The 20,526-nt window shown below is 46.5% G+C and overlaps 1 protein-coding gene across 3 annotated transcripts; it reads left to right on the top strand.

The window, feature by feature from the left end:
* Positions 1–4,167: 4,167 nt before the first annotated feature.
* On the top strand, positions 4,168–17,713 carry LOC132835975 (zona pellucida sperm-binding protein 3-like). Of its 3 annotated transcripts, XM_060855147.1 has the most exons (5): positions 16,241–16,427; positions 16,519–16,696; positions 16,780–16,906; positions 16,987–17,075; positions 17,561–17,713. In XM_060855147.1, exons 1-5 carry the CDS (start codon positions 16,301–16,303, stop codon positions 17,697–17,699), a joined length of 660 nt encoding a protein of 219 aa, XP_060711130.1. In that variant the 5' UTR covers positions 16,241–16,300; the 3' UTR covers positions 17,700–17,713. The 3 variants fall into 3 exon arrangements, 1 of the variants encoding a protein (XP_060711130.1); XR_009647318.1 differs by lacking the exons at positions 16,241–16,427; positions 16,519–16,696; positions 16,780–16,906; positions 16,987–17,075 and adding exons at positions 4,168–4,216; positions 16,119–16,234; XR_009647317.1 differs by lacking the exons at positions 16,241–16,427; positions 16,519–16,696; positions 16,780–16,906; positions 17,561–17,713 and adding exons at positions 4,343–4,567; positions 16,119–16,234 and having other exon boundaries at positions 16,987–17,051.
* The last annotated feature ends 2,813 nt before the right edge of the window (positions 17,714–20,526 follow it).

Here is a 20,526-nt window from a genome sequence, read left to right as displayed (position 1 = left end):
ATCCCAGAGAGCAGTTGAGAGACAATCACATCTAGAGCCACATATAGACCAGACCAGCTGAAGATAATGACATTAGTAAACTAGATGGGGTTTGTTTACCCATTAACCGGCATTAGACTCTTTATTCCAGATTTTTATCATCTGCCAGATTTGAACATGGATCCCCAGAACATTACCTCGCTCCCTGGATTATAAATCCTGTGATAATAATCTAACAAGGCCATGGCCTTCTGAGGTAATGGTGCTTCCCTGGAATTATTACTTTCTCATATTTCAACCAAACCTGAATGTGTTTCTCCATCACCAGTTGGCCTCCCACACTGTCGGTTCCTGTTCCTCCAACAATAATTGTACTCTGCATTTACATTGGATAAATCTATCCTCAAATCGGACGAAACATAATGTTCTACAGTCTGAGGAGAGGACTCAACAGAAAGAAATGCAGACTTCATTCGAATTCTGTGTGTGTCAATAATTCATATCTTGGTCACGTAGAAATCAGAAGTAGATAGTAGATCGAGATTCATCGCACATCCCTAAGCGAGTCAGATGGTATTAGGTTTGCTGGAAGGCAGGGATTTATATTTGAGCCGAATCCCTGGCAGAAATATGGAATTAGAGTCAGTACTAACACTGTAATATCAGGCCATGGTAACAGTGAAATAACAAAGGCATTATGGTGAGTAAGTTACCACCAGGGCAGTAAAACCAGGGTCAGCTTTCACTGCTCAGCCAAACAATAACATCCTTTTGTTTGTGTGGGGAGGAGCGGAGAAATATAGACGCTGCATGATGCTCACAATGCTCAGAAATTCTGAGAGGTTTGTTAGGTCAAAGTTGGCTCAATAGCAGGAGTCAATGGTTACAGGAGCAATTGTTATGTTCCTGGAAGGCTGTCTGTATCAGGGACCCTTCCAGGATAAACACTCCATCTCTTACTTTGACATCTCAACATATTGGGCTCGAATGTAATAGCACGGTTAAGGGACAAGCAGACAACACAAATAATTATTGGGCTTTCTGATAGTGAATTGGAAGACCAGGTGCTGCAAGACCAAATAAAAAAAACTGACCATTTTACAGAAAATGTTCAAGTGATGTTTTATTCAGTGAAGTGTGGAAAACCGTAGTTTTGAATGAAGAACGACTAAACAATACTAATTAAATGGTATAGTGACAATAAAATTGAAATCTAAATCTTGGAAAGTGTCAGGGTACTCAGTGTTCTTTAATTTTACCCTCACAGATCGCTGATGGTATCATAACAAGTCGATGGGTTAACTCAGAAGGATATTAACCTGTTGGCCAGGTTCTGGAGCAGAAAAACTGTCATTATTTGGAAGATCTGTCCAAATCATAAGCAATTCAGAAAATAAAGTCAAACAATCAGTTATGTTCAATACATTAAAGGAAAGAATCGATCATGTTTGAGGAGTACAAAAGCCATGCTTTAGTGTTTTGTCCGCAATGGCTAACTAGCAATTGAGAACAGCTTGGCTTTGGAACTGTAGAGTGTAAACGAAATACAATTACTCTGCATGTGCACACACAAATCATTTGAAAAGCTGTCACTGAGATAATGACCCTTGCCAAGGTCGGAAGGTAATCCCGAGATTCCTGGTTGATTTAAATTCCCCACATTCCCTTTCACAACATATCACACAACCTTTCCATGGTCAGCTTGAATTGCACACGTCAAAAATGCACCTATTCCATTTCCCCGACTCCCTTGAGTACAGCATTTACACAAACATGATGGTTTACAGTTTTCAGATTGTGAAGAATTGTTGCATATTTGGGTACTGATGGGGAAACCCATTGGAAAATAAACCTGCTGATACACGAACAGGATCAAACAATGTGGCACTCATTGTTATGGACCCAGATACTGACATTGTCATCACCTCGGAGAGTATCAGAGAGGGAGGACTAGCTCCTGTTGATACCCAGGGCCCAAATGAGCTGAAGCCAAGGAAAGGGAGGGACATTGTGCTAGCACTATCTTGGAGAAGTGGAAAACAAATTCTTCTGTCAAGAAATTCGAGGGAGACAAGCAGGAAGTTGGACGAAGACAGCAAACAGGGAAACACTTTAATGATGTTCTCCAGAGAAAAATGTAAGAAGTGTTTGCATGGAGAAAGGAATGGCACATTAATGAGCCATGTCTCCTCCGGTCTGCATGAGAATTCAAACCTGAACAATGTGACTGATCCTTACCTCTGAAAAGGCTCAGTAAGACATGAAGTTGCATGAAATTTATTACAGTAAGCATTCGGGAGAAATGCATGTTACTCATAGGATCCCCATAGGAATTGTACACTTACCCCAAATTGTGAATTTATCTGGCAGTTTAGTGAATTACAGTACATTCTCCATGATTCATTTGATGTTATCTCATCAGAGTGAGTCAGTCGATTTAATATCTTTTCTCCAGCATCAAACGAGAAAGGGTTTGCACTCATGTTCACAAAGTGGACGCCTCTGATCCTGTCAGTGATGACCTTCTCTTACACTTTACAGATCATGGAGGTGTTCAAATAATAGAATCTGTCCGAGGAAGATGCTCATCTCTGGTCAGCTACATTCTCTGGGTGTCTCCATCCTGTCGTCCATGGGGTTGCTTATCGTTGCAGTGATACTCTAAGTGTTGTGACATTTTAAACTCTGTTGTGGTAGGGTTAGGGTTAGTGTTGTGTGAATACTCAAATGCCAATTGACAGATATAATTTTAATTTGTGCATTAATTGCACATATTAATGCTGTCACAGTGAAATGAGCCTGGGTGATGACAGTGAAAGAAGACTTGGGATTTGGAAGCCACTCAAAGCACTGCACCTCATCCATTGCCTTGCCATTGTCTGTGCCTCTCCTCAGTCAGTAGTCCACTTGCTTCCTTGTCTCCTCATGGGCAGCGTGTCCCCTGTAGGGAAGAGCAGTGATTGACACAGCCCACACAGACTCCAAACCGAGCACATTATATCAGAGGATCTCAACAATGGGAACAGCTTTTTGAGAAACTCAACTGTTCATTTTCTGAAGCAACATGGACTGTGGCAATGATGTGTCATCGGTGAAGGAAGAGGAAGCCATTGTCATTCCACCTCAGGTTTATGTGAAAATGTTGTCATTAAGTTACATTTGCTGAAAATGTGTTGCTGGTTAAAGCACAGCAGGTCAGGCAGCATCCAAGGAACAGGAAATTCGAGCCAGAGCCCTTCATCAGGAATGAGGCCGGGGCAGGAGGTAGAAACAGGCGGTGCGGGGTTGTGGGACTATGAGGTTGGAGGCGGTGGATGGGAGATCCCCTGAGGTGATGAGGTTATGGATGGTCTGGGAGATGATGGTTTGGTGGTGGGAGGTGGGGTCATGGTCAAGGGGGCAATAGGAGGATGCATCCGGGAGCTGGCATTTGGCATCAGCGGTATAAAGGTCGGTGCGCCAAACTACTACCGCGCCTCCCTTGTCTGCCGGTTTGATGGTGAGGTTGGGGTTGGAGCGGAGGGAGTGGAGGGCTGCACGTTCCGAGGGTGAGAGGTTGGAGTGGGTGAGAGAGGTGGACAGGTCGAGTTGGTTAATGTCGCGGTGGCAGTTGGCTATAAATAGATCGAGGGCGGGTAAGAGGCCAGTACGGGTTGTCCAGGTGGATGGGCTGTGTTGGAGGCGGGAGAAGGGGTCGTCAAAGGGTGGGCGGGAGTCTTGGTTGTAAAAGTAGGCATGGAGGCGAAGGCGGTGGAAAAATTGTTCAATATCTCAGCGCGTGTTGAACTCATTAATCCGAGGGCGTAGGAGAATGAAGGTGAGGCCTCTGCTGAGGACTGATCTTTCATCCTCAGAGAAGGGGAGATCTGGAGGGATGGTGAAGATCCGGCAAGGTTGGGAGCTAGGATCTGGTGTGGGATTGGAGCTGGGAGTGGGGGCGGGGTTAGGGGCGGGGGCAAAGATCGGCATTGGGGCGGGGTTAGACGTGGTGACGAAGCTTGGTGTGGGGGCGGGGTTAAGCGTGGGGGCGGGGTTACGTGTGGTGACAAATTCGGCGTGGGGGCGGGGTTACGCGTGGTGACAGAAGTGAGCGTGGGGGCGGGGTTACGTGTGGTGACAAATTTCGACGTGGGGTGGGGTTACGCGTGGTGACGGAATTGAGCGTGGGGGCGGGGTTACGCGTGGTGACGAAAGTCGGCGTGGGGGCGGAGACACCTGAGGTGTTGTGGTCGTGAAGGTTAGTGATGTCAGTGGGGGCGGAAGTGGCTGCGGCGACAGCAACCGAAGGGGCGGAAATGGTTGTGGCGACGAAAGAGCCGTTGTCATTCCCGGTAGTCGTGGGGGTCGCGAGTCCGTCAGCGATCTTCCTGGCGATCGTGGAAGCGGTTGTCTGTGCGGCGATCGCCGGGGCGGTTGTTTGGGCAGCGATCGCGGAGGCTGCGAGGTTGGTGGGGGCGGAAGTGACGTCACGGTCGTTGTAGGCCGTTGGTGCCGCGGGCGCTGTAGCAGCCGCATGTGTAATGGCATCCGACAGATTGTAGAGGCCGATGGAAGATTCTGGAACAGTTGAGGAACCATGAGTGTGGGGGTAAGTACATGAAAGTTTTCGGTACTTACTGTCTTTAATTTTTGATATGGCTAGGAAGAACTGTTTGTTTAGTGTATGGATTCCTGATGTTTGTTTAGTCATTCCTGATGAAGGGCTCTGGCCCGAAACGTCGAATTTCCTGTTCCTTGGATGCTGCCTGACCTGCTGTGCTTTAACCAGCAACACATTTTCAGCTCTGATCTCCAGCATCTGCAGACCTCACTTTTTACATTAAGTTACATTTGTAAGTGTTTGTGACGTGAGATGACCATAAACACCAAGTGACCTTTGTAAGAATAAGGCCATCACTGACATCTGCCCAGTTACAGAATATTGAGCATTTGTTGAGAGATCTCTGTGATATGGACTGAGCCCCTCAATTGCTGCTTCCACTGCTAAGCTTCATAAAGCCTGGTGACCTGATCTCAAACTGTGAAGTCTTCTTAAACATTGCTGTAATAGTGGGAGATGGCAGTGCACTCACTGCCTAAGATTCCCCATGGAAATTGTTAGATTAGATCTGGCTTCCCAATTTCAACAGCATTTCCACATCCCACACACCAAACCCTCTTGATGAAAAATCCCAGAGAACTCAATGTTTCAAGATCAGGACAGGACAGTTCCTAATGCCATGGTCATGAGGATCACTCACCAATCAGAGAGGGAATTGGGCTGACATTTGGAGAAGGTGATGTCTGTATCAGTAATGGGAGCACCCCAGTGACATGGTCATTCTATTGCAGTATTTCCTGATTCTGCAGCTTGTCCGACTGAACACCAGCTGCTCTTACCTGATATTGAGAAGGTGGAAGGAATCACTGATGGCAGCATGTGCCCGTGTGGGGATTACTTTTCCTTCCTCAACAGGTCCCACTCCAGAGATGTTGTAGGACCACAAGATGGAGGAACAGAAGTAAATGATTCAGTTCACCGAGTCTGCTCTGTCATTCAGTTATCACGAATCTGATAACTCTCAACTACGCTATCCTGCATTTCCCCCATAACTCTTGATTTCCCTGATTAAAAAGCTGCATATCACAGCCTTGAATGTAGTTAACAACCAGCTTCAACAGCCGTCTGCGAGTCATAACCCTCCAGGAGAAAAATTACTCCCCATCTTGTTCTTAAATGGGTGATTCTTTATTCTAAGATTATGCACCTCTGGTCCTAGATTCTCCCACAAGGGGAAATCACCAACCCTTCCACAGCTATCCTGTCAAGTCACCTAGGAATCTCATGTGTTAAAATAAGATTGCCTGTCATTCTTCTATAATCAAATGAGTACAGGCCCAACATACTCAATCTCATAAAATGGGCTCTCTGTTTCCAAGATGAACGTTTTCTGGACCGCCCCCTGTGCCAGTATAGTTTTGTACAGGTAAAGGGCCAAAACTGTTCACAGTATTCCAGCTGTGGTGTGACTAGCGCCTAGCAAAACCTCACTGCCTTTCTCTTCCATGCCCTTGGAATGTCAGTCTTTATTTCAATTTGCCTTCCCCACTACCTGAGAACTTGGATTCTAGCTTTATGTGATTCATGGGCAAGGACTTGTAAATCCCTTTGTTCTACAGTCTTTGTCCAAGTAAATAGTATTCAGTATTCATGCTTCCGGTGTGTATAATGGCAGCATCCATCATAGTGTTGGTGAGGCTGAGCAGAGTGCTGCGGATTGGAACATCTTGCCTCGATCTGATCTCCAGGAAGTGCTGATATGTTCCTCCGAGAAGGGAAAAACACTGAAGGGGAAATGTGAGAATGCTCCAAGCCTACCGTGAAAATAAATAACCTGGGCCAGATGGAAATCAAAGCAAAGAAATGTGAAGCCATTTTCAGAGGAAGGAAAGGATTGCAGATGAGCAAGAGGAGTAATATCCAAGACACTTTTCAGGAGCTGAAAAGGTGACACTGAGTCATATCAGGAACGGTTAGGATGTATAAGAAATCACTTGGTCTGTGTTTGATACAATGTCTCAACGACAGAAGGGGACATGGAGAACTAGGAAGGAAATTCTCCAGGTTAAGGCTTTGACAGATGAAAGCAATGTAACTGACGCTGAAGAGGTTGAGATTGAGAATGGCCTTGAAGTCAGAATTGGAGAAGTACAGATACCTCAGAGGGCTGAGAACTAGAGGAGATTACAGAGCCAGAGAGAGTCTAGGCTCAATAAAAACCCCAGAGCAATGAAAGGTGGCCTCTGCTCTGCTGTTCTTCCATAGCCCTGTACTGCCTTTATTAAAGTTCCTCTTAAAACAGTGTCCGGAACCAATCCATGCAGCAGACTATTCCCTGGTTGGAAACCTTGTACAAATTAATACCTCCTGCCTCTCTCCTACCTTTTGTCCTCATTGTCTCTACATTCTCCTCACTCCCCCACCTCTCCCTGTAATGTGGAAAAGGAGGCTATGGAGCCTATTGGCAGAATCTGACTGATGTAGGCCACAGTAAGATGGCTGGCAGAATTGGAAAAGGCGACTGGTGAAGCCCCTTTCAATATTCAGACCATCTCATACCATCTTTTATGTATTTGGTGACTGACAGCAGGATAGGAGGCAGGGAGGGGGTATTATTTTGGAGAAGCTGTTCCACCAGGGACTGATCTGGCATATGGAGTACTTTCTCACTCAGCAGTGGGGAATTGCCCAGTAAAGGGGAGTATGCCATATTAACAGCCAAACATGTCTCATTATTATTCCACTTCCTGTCTTACCAAACGAGCCAAACCTATTGGATATTGAGAAATCTCAACAAGGAAAGCAGAGCAGGTACCTGGTGGATTCTGTTCACCACTGATCTGGAGAATCTCCATGTTGGACACTGGGCACTAACATCTTCATGGGCACCAGCCAGGTATAGCCGACTTCAAATGGACATTGGTATCTGATATGTGCCAACCTCTAAGACAGGACACTTGTGCATTTCCAGCTGTACTGGGAGCTCTCAGTGTAATGTTCCAACAAAGACACTGCATATTCAGGGTTCACTGGGCCAGGCTGCACATCCAGGCTTTTCACTCACTGTGTTAGTGCTCACTCAGTCTGAGCTGACCTGGATAAGACCAGCATCACTGCCTTGCATTCCTTTGCCTTGCCTTTGTGTGCTTTACCCTCCCAGCCAGAGCTACCAAGCTCATATAACTTCCACTCAAGGAGGTGTGTAGCTCAGGTTGTGGATGGGGTTGTAGGTTTGCTCGCTGAGCTGGAAAGTTCGTTCTCAGATGTTTCATCACCACTCTCAGTAACATCATCAGTGAGCCCCTGGTGAAGTGCTGGAGTGCTGTCCCACTTGCTGTTTATGTAACTGAGTCTGTCATTTCCGGCATTATTCTTGGTTCTGATTCACAATGGGTGGTATATGGGCTTCAACTCTACCTGTTTGTTAATAGCGTTCCGGTTTGAGTGCTAGGCTTCCAGGAATTCCCATGCATGTCTCTGTTTGATTTGTCCCAGGATGGATACATTGTCCCAGTTGAATTGGTGTCCTCCTTTGTCAATGCTTATGGATACAAGTGCCAGCTGTATCTTGGTGGCTAGCTGGTGTTTGTGTATCCTGCTGGCCAATTTCCTTCCTGTTTGCCCAATGTAGTGCTATTGGCAGTCTTCCCATGGAAGTTTGTATGTAACATTGGTCCTGTTGGTTGTGAGTAGGGTATCCTTTATACTTGTGAGTAGCTGCTGTAGTGCAGTAGTTGGTTTGTGAGCTACCATGATACCTAGGGGTCAGAGTAATCTGGTGGCCATTGCTGATGTGAATTCCTGAAAGCTGAGCACTGAAACCGGAATGCTATTAACAAACAGGTCGAGTTGGAGCCCACAAAGTACCCATTGAGAAACCGCACCAGGAATAAAGCTGGAAATGACACACCAACCTCAGCAGATCCAGACACAAACAGCAAGTGGGACAGCACTCCAGCTCTTCACCAGAGGCTCACTGATGACATTACTGAGAATGATGACAAAACATCTGAGAACAAACTTACCAGCTCAGTGAGCAAGTCAACATCCTCATGTTACTGCTACCTTGTCATGTCACTTTGTGGAGACAAAGGCAGGACATTTGTTGTTACTGTCAGTAGATTTCCGTTATGGGAAGTCACTGCAATTCCATTCCAGGGGTTCGGGGTGGTTAGAGTCAGGAACCCTCACATAAGGTGCAGAAGGTAAATCCTGGACCCGAAGCTTTCTGCCTTCATTGTGGGGCCAGTCCTCTCAGGGATGGGGAGGGGGGGGGGGTTGGAGGGTATTAAGGAGGATGAAAGTGGGCAGCACAGCTCCTGTTGTTGTTGCAGGTGGGAGATGGATGGGCGGTGTTAGTGGTGTCAGGAGATGGGCTGGATAACAGCGAGTGAGGGAAGACGTTACAGACAACAGTGAGAATGGGAGAACCTGAGTCCTGGTGGGAGGTGGGTGCAGTAGCAGAGAAACACTGTGGGAGGCATTGGAGGGAAGATGCTGGCATATATACTGGCAGAATGGAGAAGGACATTAACCTTCCTCCTATAGAACTGGGTCTTTCTCCACTATTTCTGCACTAAACCTGGATGGCAATCTAAGCCAGAACGTTATGTTCTGGGGTCATGGCCTCCATTACAGATCTGAAGAGAATAGTACCAGACACTTTCATTATGAGGATGGATTGCTGAAGTTGGGACTGGGTTCCCTGGAGAGCAGAAGGCTCAGCGGAGGTGAGGTCGAAGTTTTCAAAACCATGAGGGGGCTGGAGAGAGTAGGCTCACCCCTGCAAACTGTTCCTGCTCAGACATGATTGAGAATCAGAGGTCACAGACTGAAAGTATTTCGGAAGGCGAACAATAGTTAGTGAGGAATAAAAACCCTTTCGTGGTTCATGGTTGGGTGTGGGATACATTGCTTGGAAGTGAGATGGAGACAGGTTCAATTGAGGCGTTTGGGAGGGGATTGGGTGATTGACTATACAAATTGCTTTTGTATAAACAGAGGAAAATACAGCAAATTTTCACTTCGTTAAAGTGCTCGGAGAATCGAGAGGTGCTGAAACCTCCATTTTGTTTGCTATGGTGAGCTAATTGGAGAGCCCAGTGAGATTTCCCTTCTATCTTGCCAAATGTGTCTTATTGACTATTGACCTTTTACTTTGGAGTGAGCCTCTCATCCAATGCTAGTGTTACCTAGACCATCTCAGACTACTCCCTCCCCTTCCTAGAGCTCTCCATTTCTATCTCGGGCGACCGACGCAACACGGACATTTACTATAAACCGATCGACTCCAGCAGCTACCTAGATTACACCTCCTCCCACCCTGCCCCCTGTAAAAACGCCATCCCATATTCCCAATTCCTTTGCCTCCTCCGCATCTGCTCCCAGGAGGACCAATTGCAATACCGAAGAACCCAGATGGCCGCCTCCTTCAAAAACTGCAATTTCCCCTCAGACATGTTTGACGATGCTCTCCATCGCATCTCCTCCACTTCCCGCTCCTCCGCTCTTGAGCCCCGCCCCTCCAATCGCCACCAGGACAGAACCCCACTGGTCCTCACCTACCAACCCACCAACCTCTATATACATTGTATCATCGTTCATCATTTCTGCCACCTCCAAACGGACCCCACCACCAGGGATATATTTCCCTCCCCTCCCCTATCAGCGTTCCGGAAAGACCACTCCCTCCACGACTCCCTCGTCAGGTCCACACCCCCCACCAACCCAACCTTCACTCCCGGCACCTTCCCCTGCAACCACAAGAAATGCAAAACTTGTGCCCACACCTCCCCCCTCACTTCCCTCCAAGGCCCCAAGGGATCCTTCCATATCCGCCACAAATTCACCTGCAACTCCACATACATCATCTATTGCATCCGCTGCACCCAATATGGCCTCCTCTATATTGGGGAGACAGGCCGCTTACTTGCGGAACGTTTCAGAGAACACGCCTGGGACACCCGGACCAACCAACCCAACCACCCCGTGGCTCAACACTTCAACTCCCCGTCCCACTCTGCCAATGACATGAGGATCCTTGGCCTCTTCCATCGCCAGGCCCTGGCAACACGACACCTGGAGGAAGAGCGCCTCATCTTCCGCCTAGGAACCCTCCAAACACAAGGGATGAATACAGATTTCTCCAGCTTCCTCATTTCCCATCCCCCCACCTTATCTCAGTCCCAACTTTCAGACTCAGCACCGTCTTCTTGACCTGCAATCTTTTTCCCCACCTTTCCGCGTCCACCCCCACTCCGGCCTATCACTCTCACCTTAACCTCCTTCCACCTATTGCATTTCCAGCACCTCTCCCCCAAGTCCCTCCTCCCTACCTTTTATCTTAGCCTGCTTGACATACCCTCCTCATTCCTGAAGGGCTTATGCCCGAAATGTCGATTCTCCTGCTCCTTGGATGCTGCCTGACCTGCTGCGCTTTTCCAGCAACAAATTTTTCAGCTCTGATCTCCAGCATCTGCAGTCCTCACTTTCTCCTAGTGTATTGTACAGGTTCAGCATAACCTCCCTCCCTAGTTATGAAACATTAAATAATCAACGATTTATTAACAGTTCTCTCTACCTGGCATGCCATCTTTATTGCCTTAATGCACTTCAACAGGTCTCTCTGTCCCTGTTCTCTTTATTTTATTCTGTCTGTCCATGACCTTCCTTCGTCCCAAAATGGACCACCTCACATCTCCATCTTGAGCATCACCTGCCACTTATCTGCCCACGTCCACTGATTTGTTGAAGTTCTACACTGAACCGCCTTCTCACTTTCCAATTTTCCACAGTTTGTGCCATCCATGAACTGTGACATTTTCCCCACACACCAAGATCTAAATCGTTTATATATCAGGAAAGGCAAGGGTCCCAATAATGGCCCCCTCAGGAACACCACTACAAGTCTTCTTCCAGTCTGAAAAATACTTACTGACCATTGTTCTGTTTCCGATCCTTCTGCCAATATTGTATCCATGCTGCTACAGTCCATTTTATGCTATGATCTATAATGCTACTGTTCTGTCTGGGACTGTACCGAACACCTTCTGAAAGTCCATCAGCAGTCTTCCCTTCGTCAAAATAGTTAGACGTGATTCTCGCTGAACAAATCTGTGTTGTCTTTCCCAAATCAATCCATACGTTTCCATGTGATAATGAATTTTATCCCAAATATTTGCTTCTAGATGTTTCTGCACCATTGGAGTTAGATGGAGTGCTGTGTAATTACTGGGCTCATCTTTACCACCTTATTTGATCAAGGGCATAGCATTTGGGATTCTCCACTCATCTGTAACCTCAACTCTGGGGATGATTGAAAGGTTATTACCAGCATCCCTGCAATTTCCACTCTAATCTCTTTCAATATCATTGAATATGATGATGGAAGTGGACAGGCTAGATGCAGGAAGAATGTTCCTGATGTTGGTGAAGGCCAGACCAAGGGGATCACAGTCTAAGAATAAGGAGTAAACCATTCTGAATTGAGATATTACAGTTGTATAAGTCATTGGTGATGCCATGCTTGCAGTACACAGGAACCTTGATTATCCAGCATTCAATTATCTGAATTTTGGATTATCCAGGAAGATCCTGTTGTTTGGCTAAACTATGTTATCTTGCATTTGATTATGCAGAATTTGATTAATAGAGCGAAGAGGTATCCCAAGATCCCTCTGTCCCTGAGCTTCCTAGTGCCCTGTCATTCATTGAGTACTTCCTTTTCTTCTTTGTTCCCTCAAAAGTGCATCCCTTCAGATTTCTCAGGGACAGAATAAGAACGAGGAGCAGTAGTAGGCCATCTGGCTGATCTTTTTGGGGCCTTAGCTCCACTTAACCGCCCTCTCACTGTAACCGTTAATTCTTTTATTGTTCCAAAAAAAAAATATCTTAGCCTTAGAAACATTTACGGAAGTAACATCATTGGGGCAGGGAATTCCATAGATTCCCAACCTTCCGTGTGAAGATGTTCCTTCTCAATTCAGTACGAAATCTGTTCCTTCTAATTACCTTCTTAATGACCTGCTGTACCTGCAGACCAACTTGTGATTCATGCTAAAGGACACCCGGGTCCCTCTGCATGGCAGCATGCTGTAACATTTTACCATTCAAATATTCACCCTTTTTACTGTTACTCCTATCAAAATGGAGGACTTCAGACTTATTAACATTATATTCCATTTGCCTGACCTTTGCCCCTCACTGAAAGTATCTATGTTCCTCTGTAAAGTTCACAGCCCTCCACACACTTTGCATCTTTGTGTCATTTGCAAACTTTGACACATTGCACCTCGATCCCAATTCCAAATCATCTGTGTAAATTGTGAATAATTGCAGCCCCAACGACGATCCCTAAGGCACAGCGCTAGTTATTGTTTGCTAACCAGAACAGCACACACTCATCCCCACGTTTTGTTTCCTATTAGTTAACCAATCCTGTATCCATATTAATACTTTATCCATAATGCCATGCAGCTTTATCTTATGCAGCAGCCTCTTGTGCAGCACCTTGTTGAAGGCCTTTTGGAAATCCACTGGCTCCCTGTGGTCCACCGTTCTCATCATGGTTTCATAGAATTCCAAAAGATTAGTTAAGAGTGACCTGCCCTTCATGAACTCACGCTGCATCTGCCCTTTGCAATCGGTCTTTATATTCTGGGCTAATTTTATTTTCTCTCATAGACGATCTTTCTTTTCTTTATAGCTCTATTTGTGGCTTTCTGTTGACCTTTAAAACTTTCCCAATGTTGTGCTTTCCCATGACTTCTCATTTGATTGGATAGCTGCCCTTGGCAGATTACCCCTTTTCTTACAATCCTTTCCTTTCACTGGAATGTACTTTTGCTGAGCACGTTGAAAAATTGTTTTGAAAGTCCTCCATTGCTCATCAACTGTCCCACCATGAAGTCTTTGTTTCCAATCTACTTTAGCCAAATCCTCCCTCATCCTATTGACCTCTCCCTTGTTTAAGCACAAGGCTCTGGTATCGGATTTTACTTTCACGCTCTCCAGCTTTATTCTAAATTCAACCAAAGTGTGATTGCTCCTTCCAAGAAAATTCCGAAATATGAAGTCATTAATTATTCCTGTCTCATTACACAGGACCTGATCTCGGATAGCTTGCTCCCTCCTCAGTCCCTTTACAATATGATGTACAATTTGGTAGCCTATAGACTACACCTATCAGTGACTTTTTCCTACCTGGAATTCTCCATGGAACCAATATCATTTGAACAACACCCAGATGTCATCCTTGGATATCAGGAGCAGCACCACCTCCCTTACTTTCCTGTCTGTCTGTTTGTCCGTCCTTCTGAATAGCCTGATACCCAAGATATTTAACTCCCAGTCATGACCATCCTGTAACCATGTCTCCATAATGGCTACTAAATCACATTCATTTGCGATGATTTGTGCCATTAACTGATCAAGCTGGTTACAAATGCTACGAACATTCAGCTAAAGTGTCCTTATGCTAGTTTTCATTCCTTCATGATTTCCAACATCTCTAATAACGTCTCCCGAGTTATCCTTCCTTTTTCCTTCTTTCGTGGTCTGCCTTTTAGTTAAGGGGGAGAAGGAGAAGCCTGCAGATGCTGGAAATCAAACAGTGTGGTGCTGGAAAAGCACAGCAGGCAGCATCCAAGGAGCAGGAGAGTCGACGTTTTGAGCAGAAGCTCTTCAGCAGGAATGATAAACTTCATCAGTTTAGGTGGAGACCATCCCTTCTATACAGATCCCTCCTGCTCTAAAACTGATGCCAATACTCCATGAAATGGAACCCCTCCTTCCCTTCCCACACCACTCTTGACCACGTTTTCCCTTCGCTAATTTCCTCATCCCTAAACCAATTTGCACCCGTCACTAATGCGGCCATTGGACCAATCCATTTGTATCCTCCTACAACCTAACACATCCCTCTACATCGTCAACCACCAGCCAGTCATTGTGTCACCCACTAATTAACCTATCATCCTCCCCCGCTCTCTCAGACATCATTTATGGATATGACAAACAGCGTGGGACCCAGCACCAATCCAAGCAGTACACCACTGCTCCAGTCACACAGACAAACTTCATCCACCACCTTCTGTCTCCTGCTCAAAGACAGTTCTGGATCCCTAACACTGCAGCAATTTACCAAGGCTCCTCCAACAGCAACTTCCAAACCTGCGACCGCTCGCACCCAGAATGTTCACACCTTCCTCCCATGTGACACAGTTGGAACGTCGCTGAAACTGGGTTCACACATTCCTCTACCACTCTCCCTAACACCTTCTCAAGGATAGCTGGGGATTGGTCAGGAAATGTTGGCCTGGCCAGCACTGCCCACATCCACCCAGTAACCAATAAAAATAAGCACGCAGTAACTAACCAAGAGAGGAGCCCCCAAGGGGGTGTGACTGGAAGGACAATGAGCACAATAACATCCAGAGGAAAATGAGTTTGAACCAAAATTTACAGAAAGAAATTAAGCAAAACGGAGCTGAGGAGATGTCCTGGAATTGTTGAACACCGTGCTGAGTGTAGAAAGCTGCAAAGTGACTCAGTGAAAGAGGAGGTGCTTTTCCTCGAGTTTACCCTGCGCTTTATCCCAGCACAGCTGGAGGCCATAGGCCTCAATCCTGTCCCCATCACCACTCCCACAGGAAGGTACAGATCAGGCTCAGATAAAGACAGAGGCTCCTTCATACTGAAAGGAATGCTCCCTCTACATTTTTATGCTGGATTAGACTAGACCTTAACTGGTCTCTATCTTAAAACTTGTGCTGGTGTTCTCATTGGTTTGGAAGCTTCTGATTATACAGGTGGTTCTGTGAATTAGTGATAATGTGGAGGAGTGTGAATGGTTTGACCTTTCACCTGAATATGAATTGAATGCTACATTTTCTATCAGTGCCTTCCAGCACAACACTTTTCTATAGTGAAGTCACAAAAGAACACAGCTGTCATGTTATTGCAGAATGATGTGTTTAGTTTTGTGGTGAGCAGTCTATTACCCTCACTCAGATTGTTTTTTGACTCACTCAGTCTAGTTTCATCCCAATTGGGGGGACTGTTATGTTAATAAAATGACTTGTCTAGTCCTTGAGCTCCAAGTCTGACCTGTTGGTAAAACTGGTTTGGTTCCATTCTGGTTAATTGTTGTTTTAACTTGTTTCTGCTTCTCTCTGAAGCTGATGTTTCACTAACCTTGTTAGTAATCCCTTCCCATAATCTGAAGACTTCCTCCTTTACCTTTGTAGATAAAGATCACCATGTTCCTGTTCCATCTATCTGTAATTCTGCTGTGATCTTAAAACTGATCCTGTTGACCAAGTGAGCATTCCCTGGCCTTTGGATATGGAATTCCAATATTTCCTGATCTTTGGAATGATGCAATACCATGTTAAATTAAGTCTAAAAGACTAACCCCTGACCTGTGACCTATTGCACTCCAGTAATGGTCTCTGCAGCTCTGGGGTTGAGATAGGCTCAGGGCCTGGAGGCTGTTATGTTCTGTAAAGAATTCATTTAATGGGATGCTGTTGTTGTGAACCCTGTGTAGATCCTTCTCACTAAGAATCAGTTCCTCATTCCTTAACCTGGTGTCTTTCAGATCACTGGGGATTTCCTGATCTACACCACCCACCTGACCCACACCCCAAACTATCCTGGATCTGTCATTGTGAGAACCAATGGGGCTGTTGTTCCCATTGAGTGCCGTTATTTGAGGTGAGAATCTTTACTTGATTGTCTATATGATCCCCAGCTGCTGCTGTTGTCTGATCCTGGACTAAAATGGCTGCCCTGTCTCTTCCCAGGAAGGGCAATGTGAGCAGTAACCCCATCAATCCCACCTGGATCCCATTCAGCTCCACCAGGTCTGGAGAAGGCCATCTGTCATTCTCCCTGCGTCTGATGAATGGTATGTGATGGGTGGCTGGGGAGGGATCTCCTGGTGTCACTCACTGCAGGTTACACCCACTGTCTCCAACCCTTGTCCTCCTGTACTTCAGGTGACTGGCTTACAGAGCGCCCTTCCACTATCTACTCCCTGGGAGACCTCATTCACATTGAGGCATCTGTTTCAATGTCTAACCACATACCCCTGAAGCTGTACATTGATCGCTGTGTAGCTACACTGAACCCAGACAAAGACTCCACCCCGAGATACAGCATCATTGACTACAATGGGTAAGGAGCTCTCTGCTTTCTCCAGCTGCTCCCACCTCAATGGCTTCCCTCCATTCACTTCATGGCACTTTGTCCATCTACAGTTGCCTCCGGGACAGCAAAGCTGAGGACTCCTTTTCAACCTTTGTGTTGCCGGGAGACGGGCGGGAGCCAGACAAGCTCAGGTTTGACCTGGATGCCTTTCGTTTCTATGGAGATGAGCATTCCTTGGTAAGAGGAAACTGCTGATTGGTATCTCCATGGTGGGAGGGAGTCACTAAATACTGACTTGTTCTGAATATGTCCCTCAGATTTTCATCACCTGTCACCTGAAAGTTGCGGCAGTGGATCAGGGAGATTCCAGGAACAAAGCTTGTACTTTCTGGAAGCTGGAGAATATGTAAGTTCCCTCTCTCTGTCCCTCAGGGATGTTGCTGTTGGGTGAGGTGATGCACCATGTGGTTGATGGGCTGTTTCACTCGTTTAGCTGGACCCCATTGGAGGGATCAGACAGTGACATTTGTGCCTGTTGCCATGTGGGGAACTGTGGGAGCACAAGGGAGATCCCCTCCAGAGGAAGGAGGGACCTTGGTCCTGAAGCTGGTAGGACATTGACCATCTTGATTTTGGGGTCCCCCCTCTCCTCTCCCTGACTGGGATGTTTGATCTTGCAGAGAGTGAAGCTGGATTGAAGTGGGAAGGGGAGGCCTCACTTGGCCCCCTGATCATTCTGGATACTGGGCTGACCAACCTGGCAACTGAGCCCCTGCCTGAGGCTGAAGGAAGGATACAGGAGAGGTCTGCAGGTGGGGAGCTGCCTGCCTGCTAGTTTCCCTTTCTGTCCCTGTTTCTCTCAGTAACCATTGGTTTCTCCTTGTCCTGTAGGTGTGGAGCTGGTTGTGATGGTGACCCTGACTGTGACAGTGGTATGTCTGATCTCTGCTTCATTGCTGGCCTTGGTCCTGTACAGGAAACACAAGCGAACACCCATCAACTTGAGATGACATCGTCAATAAAGCAGTGATTCAGTGTCTTCTGTCTGGAGCTGGTTTTTCTGCATCCTCTTGTTAAACTATTCCTGGGTACAATCTCTGGGCTTTGCCTGTCCAATCCATGCATTGAGCTTCCAGGGTGGTTGGGTTATTGATATTGTTTGCAGTTTGCTTTATCCAGTGAGTATAGGGGGCTGTAGACCTCACTAGAAAGGGGTTTCTGGATTTGATTAAATCACTGTTAGCAGAACATGCTGGAGGAACTGCTCAGATGTGGCAGCAGCGGGGGGTGAAACAGCCGCTGTTTCCAGTCTGTTCTGGGTCTCTTCAGAAGTGTCCAAGGGGATTCCCACTGTTTGGCTGACTCAACTGTGGAGACTGAGTGAGGCATCCATTGGGAAATGACTTACTGCAGGGTCTGAGAGAAATGCCTGCAGCTTTCTCCTTATAGCGTTGGCCTCGGTGTCAGATACAGAACCTGATTTGGGAGCCAGTGGGGTGAGGACCTGGCTGTGTGATATACTCCAGAGGTTTGAAGGTGGGTTTTGTGGTGCTGTAGGGTCAGTGCAGGCTGAAGCAGCCCAGAGAATAGTGCTGTCATGGGATGAGAATCAGTTGTAGTGGATTCTCAGGCTGTGACTGCCCCAGTAAGCCTGGGATCCAGGTGAGGTTAGTCCTATCCACAGGGCAATGACTGGTGGGGAGGGTATGTTTGAGGAATGACATAGCCCATTGCCCAATCAGCATTGGGTTATCTGTGTGCCTGAGGATATGACCAGTCAGGGGGGATAGAAAACTCAGGGGTGGTTTTCATTTCCCTAAAGTGGGAACTGGACTTCCAACTCCTTTAATGGGAAAAGGGTCATGGAAATGGATTGGTTGTAAAATTCTCTCTCCCTGCTTGAAGGGAAGGAAATTGACTGACTGGCCTAATGTGACTCCAGACCCTGAGCACTCAGCTCATTTTACCCTCTAGTGAGTGAGCCAGCAACTCCATTGTATCCAACAGCTAAAGCCTTCCAAAAAAACTGGATGGACTAAGATTGTTGTGGGTTAGTGAGGGACATAAGCTGCAGAGCTGGGCTGAGGCATGGCAAATGGAGTTCAATATGGAAACATGAGGTGATCCTGTTTGGAAGGAGGAACAGGAATGCAGAGTACTAGGTTAATGGTAAGAATCTTGGTAGTGCAGATGAGCAATGATCTTGGTGTCCATGTGCATCGACCCCTGCAAGTTGCCACCCAGGTTGGTAGCCTTGTTAAAAAGGCATGTGGTGTGTTAGGATTTACTCAGGATTGAGTTTCAGAACAATGAGCTTATGTCACAGCTGTAGGATATGCTGCATTTGGACTATACAACACTTCCTATAATTCCATGAAGAGATGTGGAAGCTTTGGAAAGGCTGGAGGAGATTAACTAAGATGTTGCCTGGAATGGAGGGAAGGCTGAGCGACTTGAGGCTGTGATCACTAGAGGGTAGAGGCATTGAATTGAGACCTGAGAGAATCCAGGATAGATAGGGTGGACAAGCGAGTCTTCCCTCCAATGGTGATAGCGAGCATGAGGGGCCATTTGCTTTAAACTGATAGGTGATCACAACAGGACAGATGTAAAAGGTAGTTTTCTTCAAAGGCAGGGCATTCTATGCCCCAACAGTGGTAGACTCACTGACGTTAAGGGCATTTAAATGGTCATTGGATAGGCACATGGATGAGAATGGAATAGTGTAGGTTAGATGGGCTCCAGATTGGTTTCACAGGTTGGCAGAACATTGAGGGCTGAAGGGCCTGTACTGTGCTTGTGTTCTATAAAACACAGCATTGTATACACTGCTACCATTTTCTGTTCTCTCTCTACCAACAGGGGCAACAGCACAGTGTGATAAACAGGGAGTTGTCAACATGGATCTCATGGGGTCCAGAGTCACATAACAGCAGGTCAAACTGTTGGATACTGCATTCCACTCTGTGCCAGCTGATGGGTCAGTGTTCCTCCATTGTGAACAGCATTTAGAGGAAGCAGATGGGGGTAAAGGGGCAGAATGTATTCTGGGTGTAGAGGAATGGTCAGCCCTGTGGCCCAGCAGCCTCATTACTGACTGAGCTGGCCAGCTCCTGAAGGGCATTGCTTTGAAACTGCTTCTTCAAGAGGGGGTGAGGGATTCAGTGGGATTGAAAAACAGGCTTGACCCCACCCTCACCATCTAATTTTTTAAATCTTTGAAGAAATAACTGGATTGGAGGCAATGGTAGATGTGATCAATTATGGATTTCAAGAAAGCATTTGACAAGGTTCCTCCTGGGAGACTGGTTAGCAAAGTTGCATCTCATGGAATATAGAACTAGCCATTTGGACACAGAACTGGCCCTGAAGGTAAAGGACAGAAGGTGGTGGAGGGTTGCTTTTCAGACTGGAGGCCTGTGACCAATGGAGTGCCACATGGATTGGTGCTGGGTTGACTACTTTCTGCCATTGAGATAAATGATTTGGATGTGAACAAAGTGAATTGGCAGAGGGCTCCAGATTTGAAGGTCTAGAGGACAGTGAAGGTTACAACAGGATCTTGAAGTGATGATCCAATAGGCTGAGGGGCAGATGGGCATTTAATTTAGATAAATGCAAGGTGCTGCATTTTGGAAAAGCAAGTCAGAGCTGGACTTGTACACTGAACTGGTAATGTCCTGGGGAGTGTGGCTGAACCAAAACCTTGCAGTGCAGGGTCATGGTTCCTTGAAAGTAGAGTCACAGGTAGATAAGAGTGACCAAGCTGTTTGGTAATCGCTCCTTTTTACTGCTGAGTAGAGGGGTTGGGAGGTTATATAGCAGCTGTACAGGACATGGTTAGGCCAATGTTGGTA

The sequence above is a fragment of the Hemiscyllium ocellatum genome, chromosome 45 (assembly GCF_020745735.1).
Source record: "Hemiscyllium ocellatum isolate sHemOce1 chromosome 45, sHemOce1.pat.X.cur, whole genome shotgun sequence".
NCBI lineage: Eukaryota > Metazoa > Chordata > Chondrichthyes > Orectolobiformes > Hemiscylliidae > Hemiscyllium > Hemiscyllium ocellatum.
Note: the sequence above shows the minus strand (reverse complement) of the source record. Positions and strands in the feature narration are given on the sequence as shown.

Coding starts and splice junctions, on each gene's coding strand:
- LOC132835975 (XM_060855147.1), top strand. CDS start 16,301: ATGGCTGCCCTGTCTCTTCCCAGGAAGGGCAATGTGAGCAGTAACCCC. Junction 16,697..16,779: donor AGCATCATTGACTACAATGG/GTAAGGAGCTCT, acceptor GTCCATCTACAG/TTGCCTCCGGGACAGCAAAG. Junction 17,076..17,560: donor TTCTGGAAGCTGGAGAATAT/GTAAGTTCCCTC, acceptor CTTGTCCTGTAG/GTGTGGAGCTGGTTGTGATG.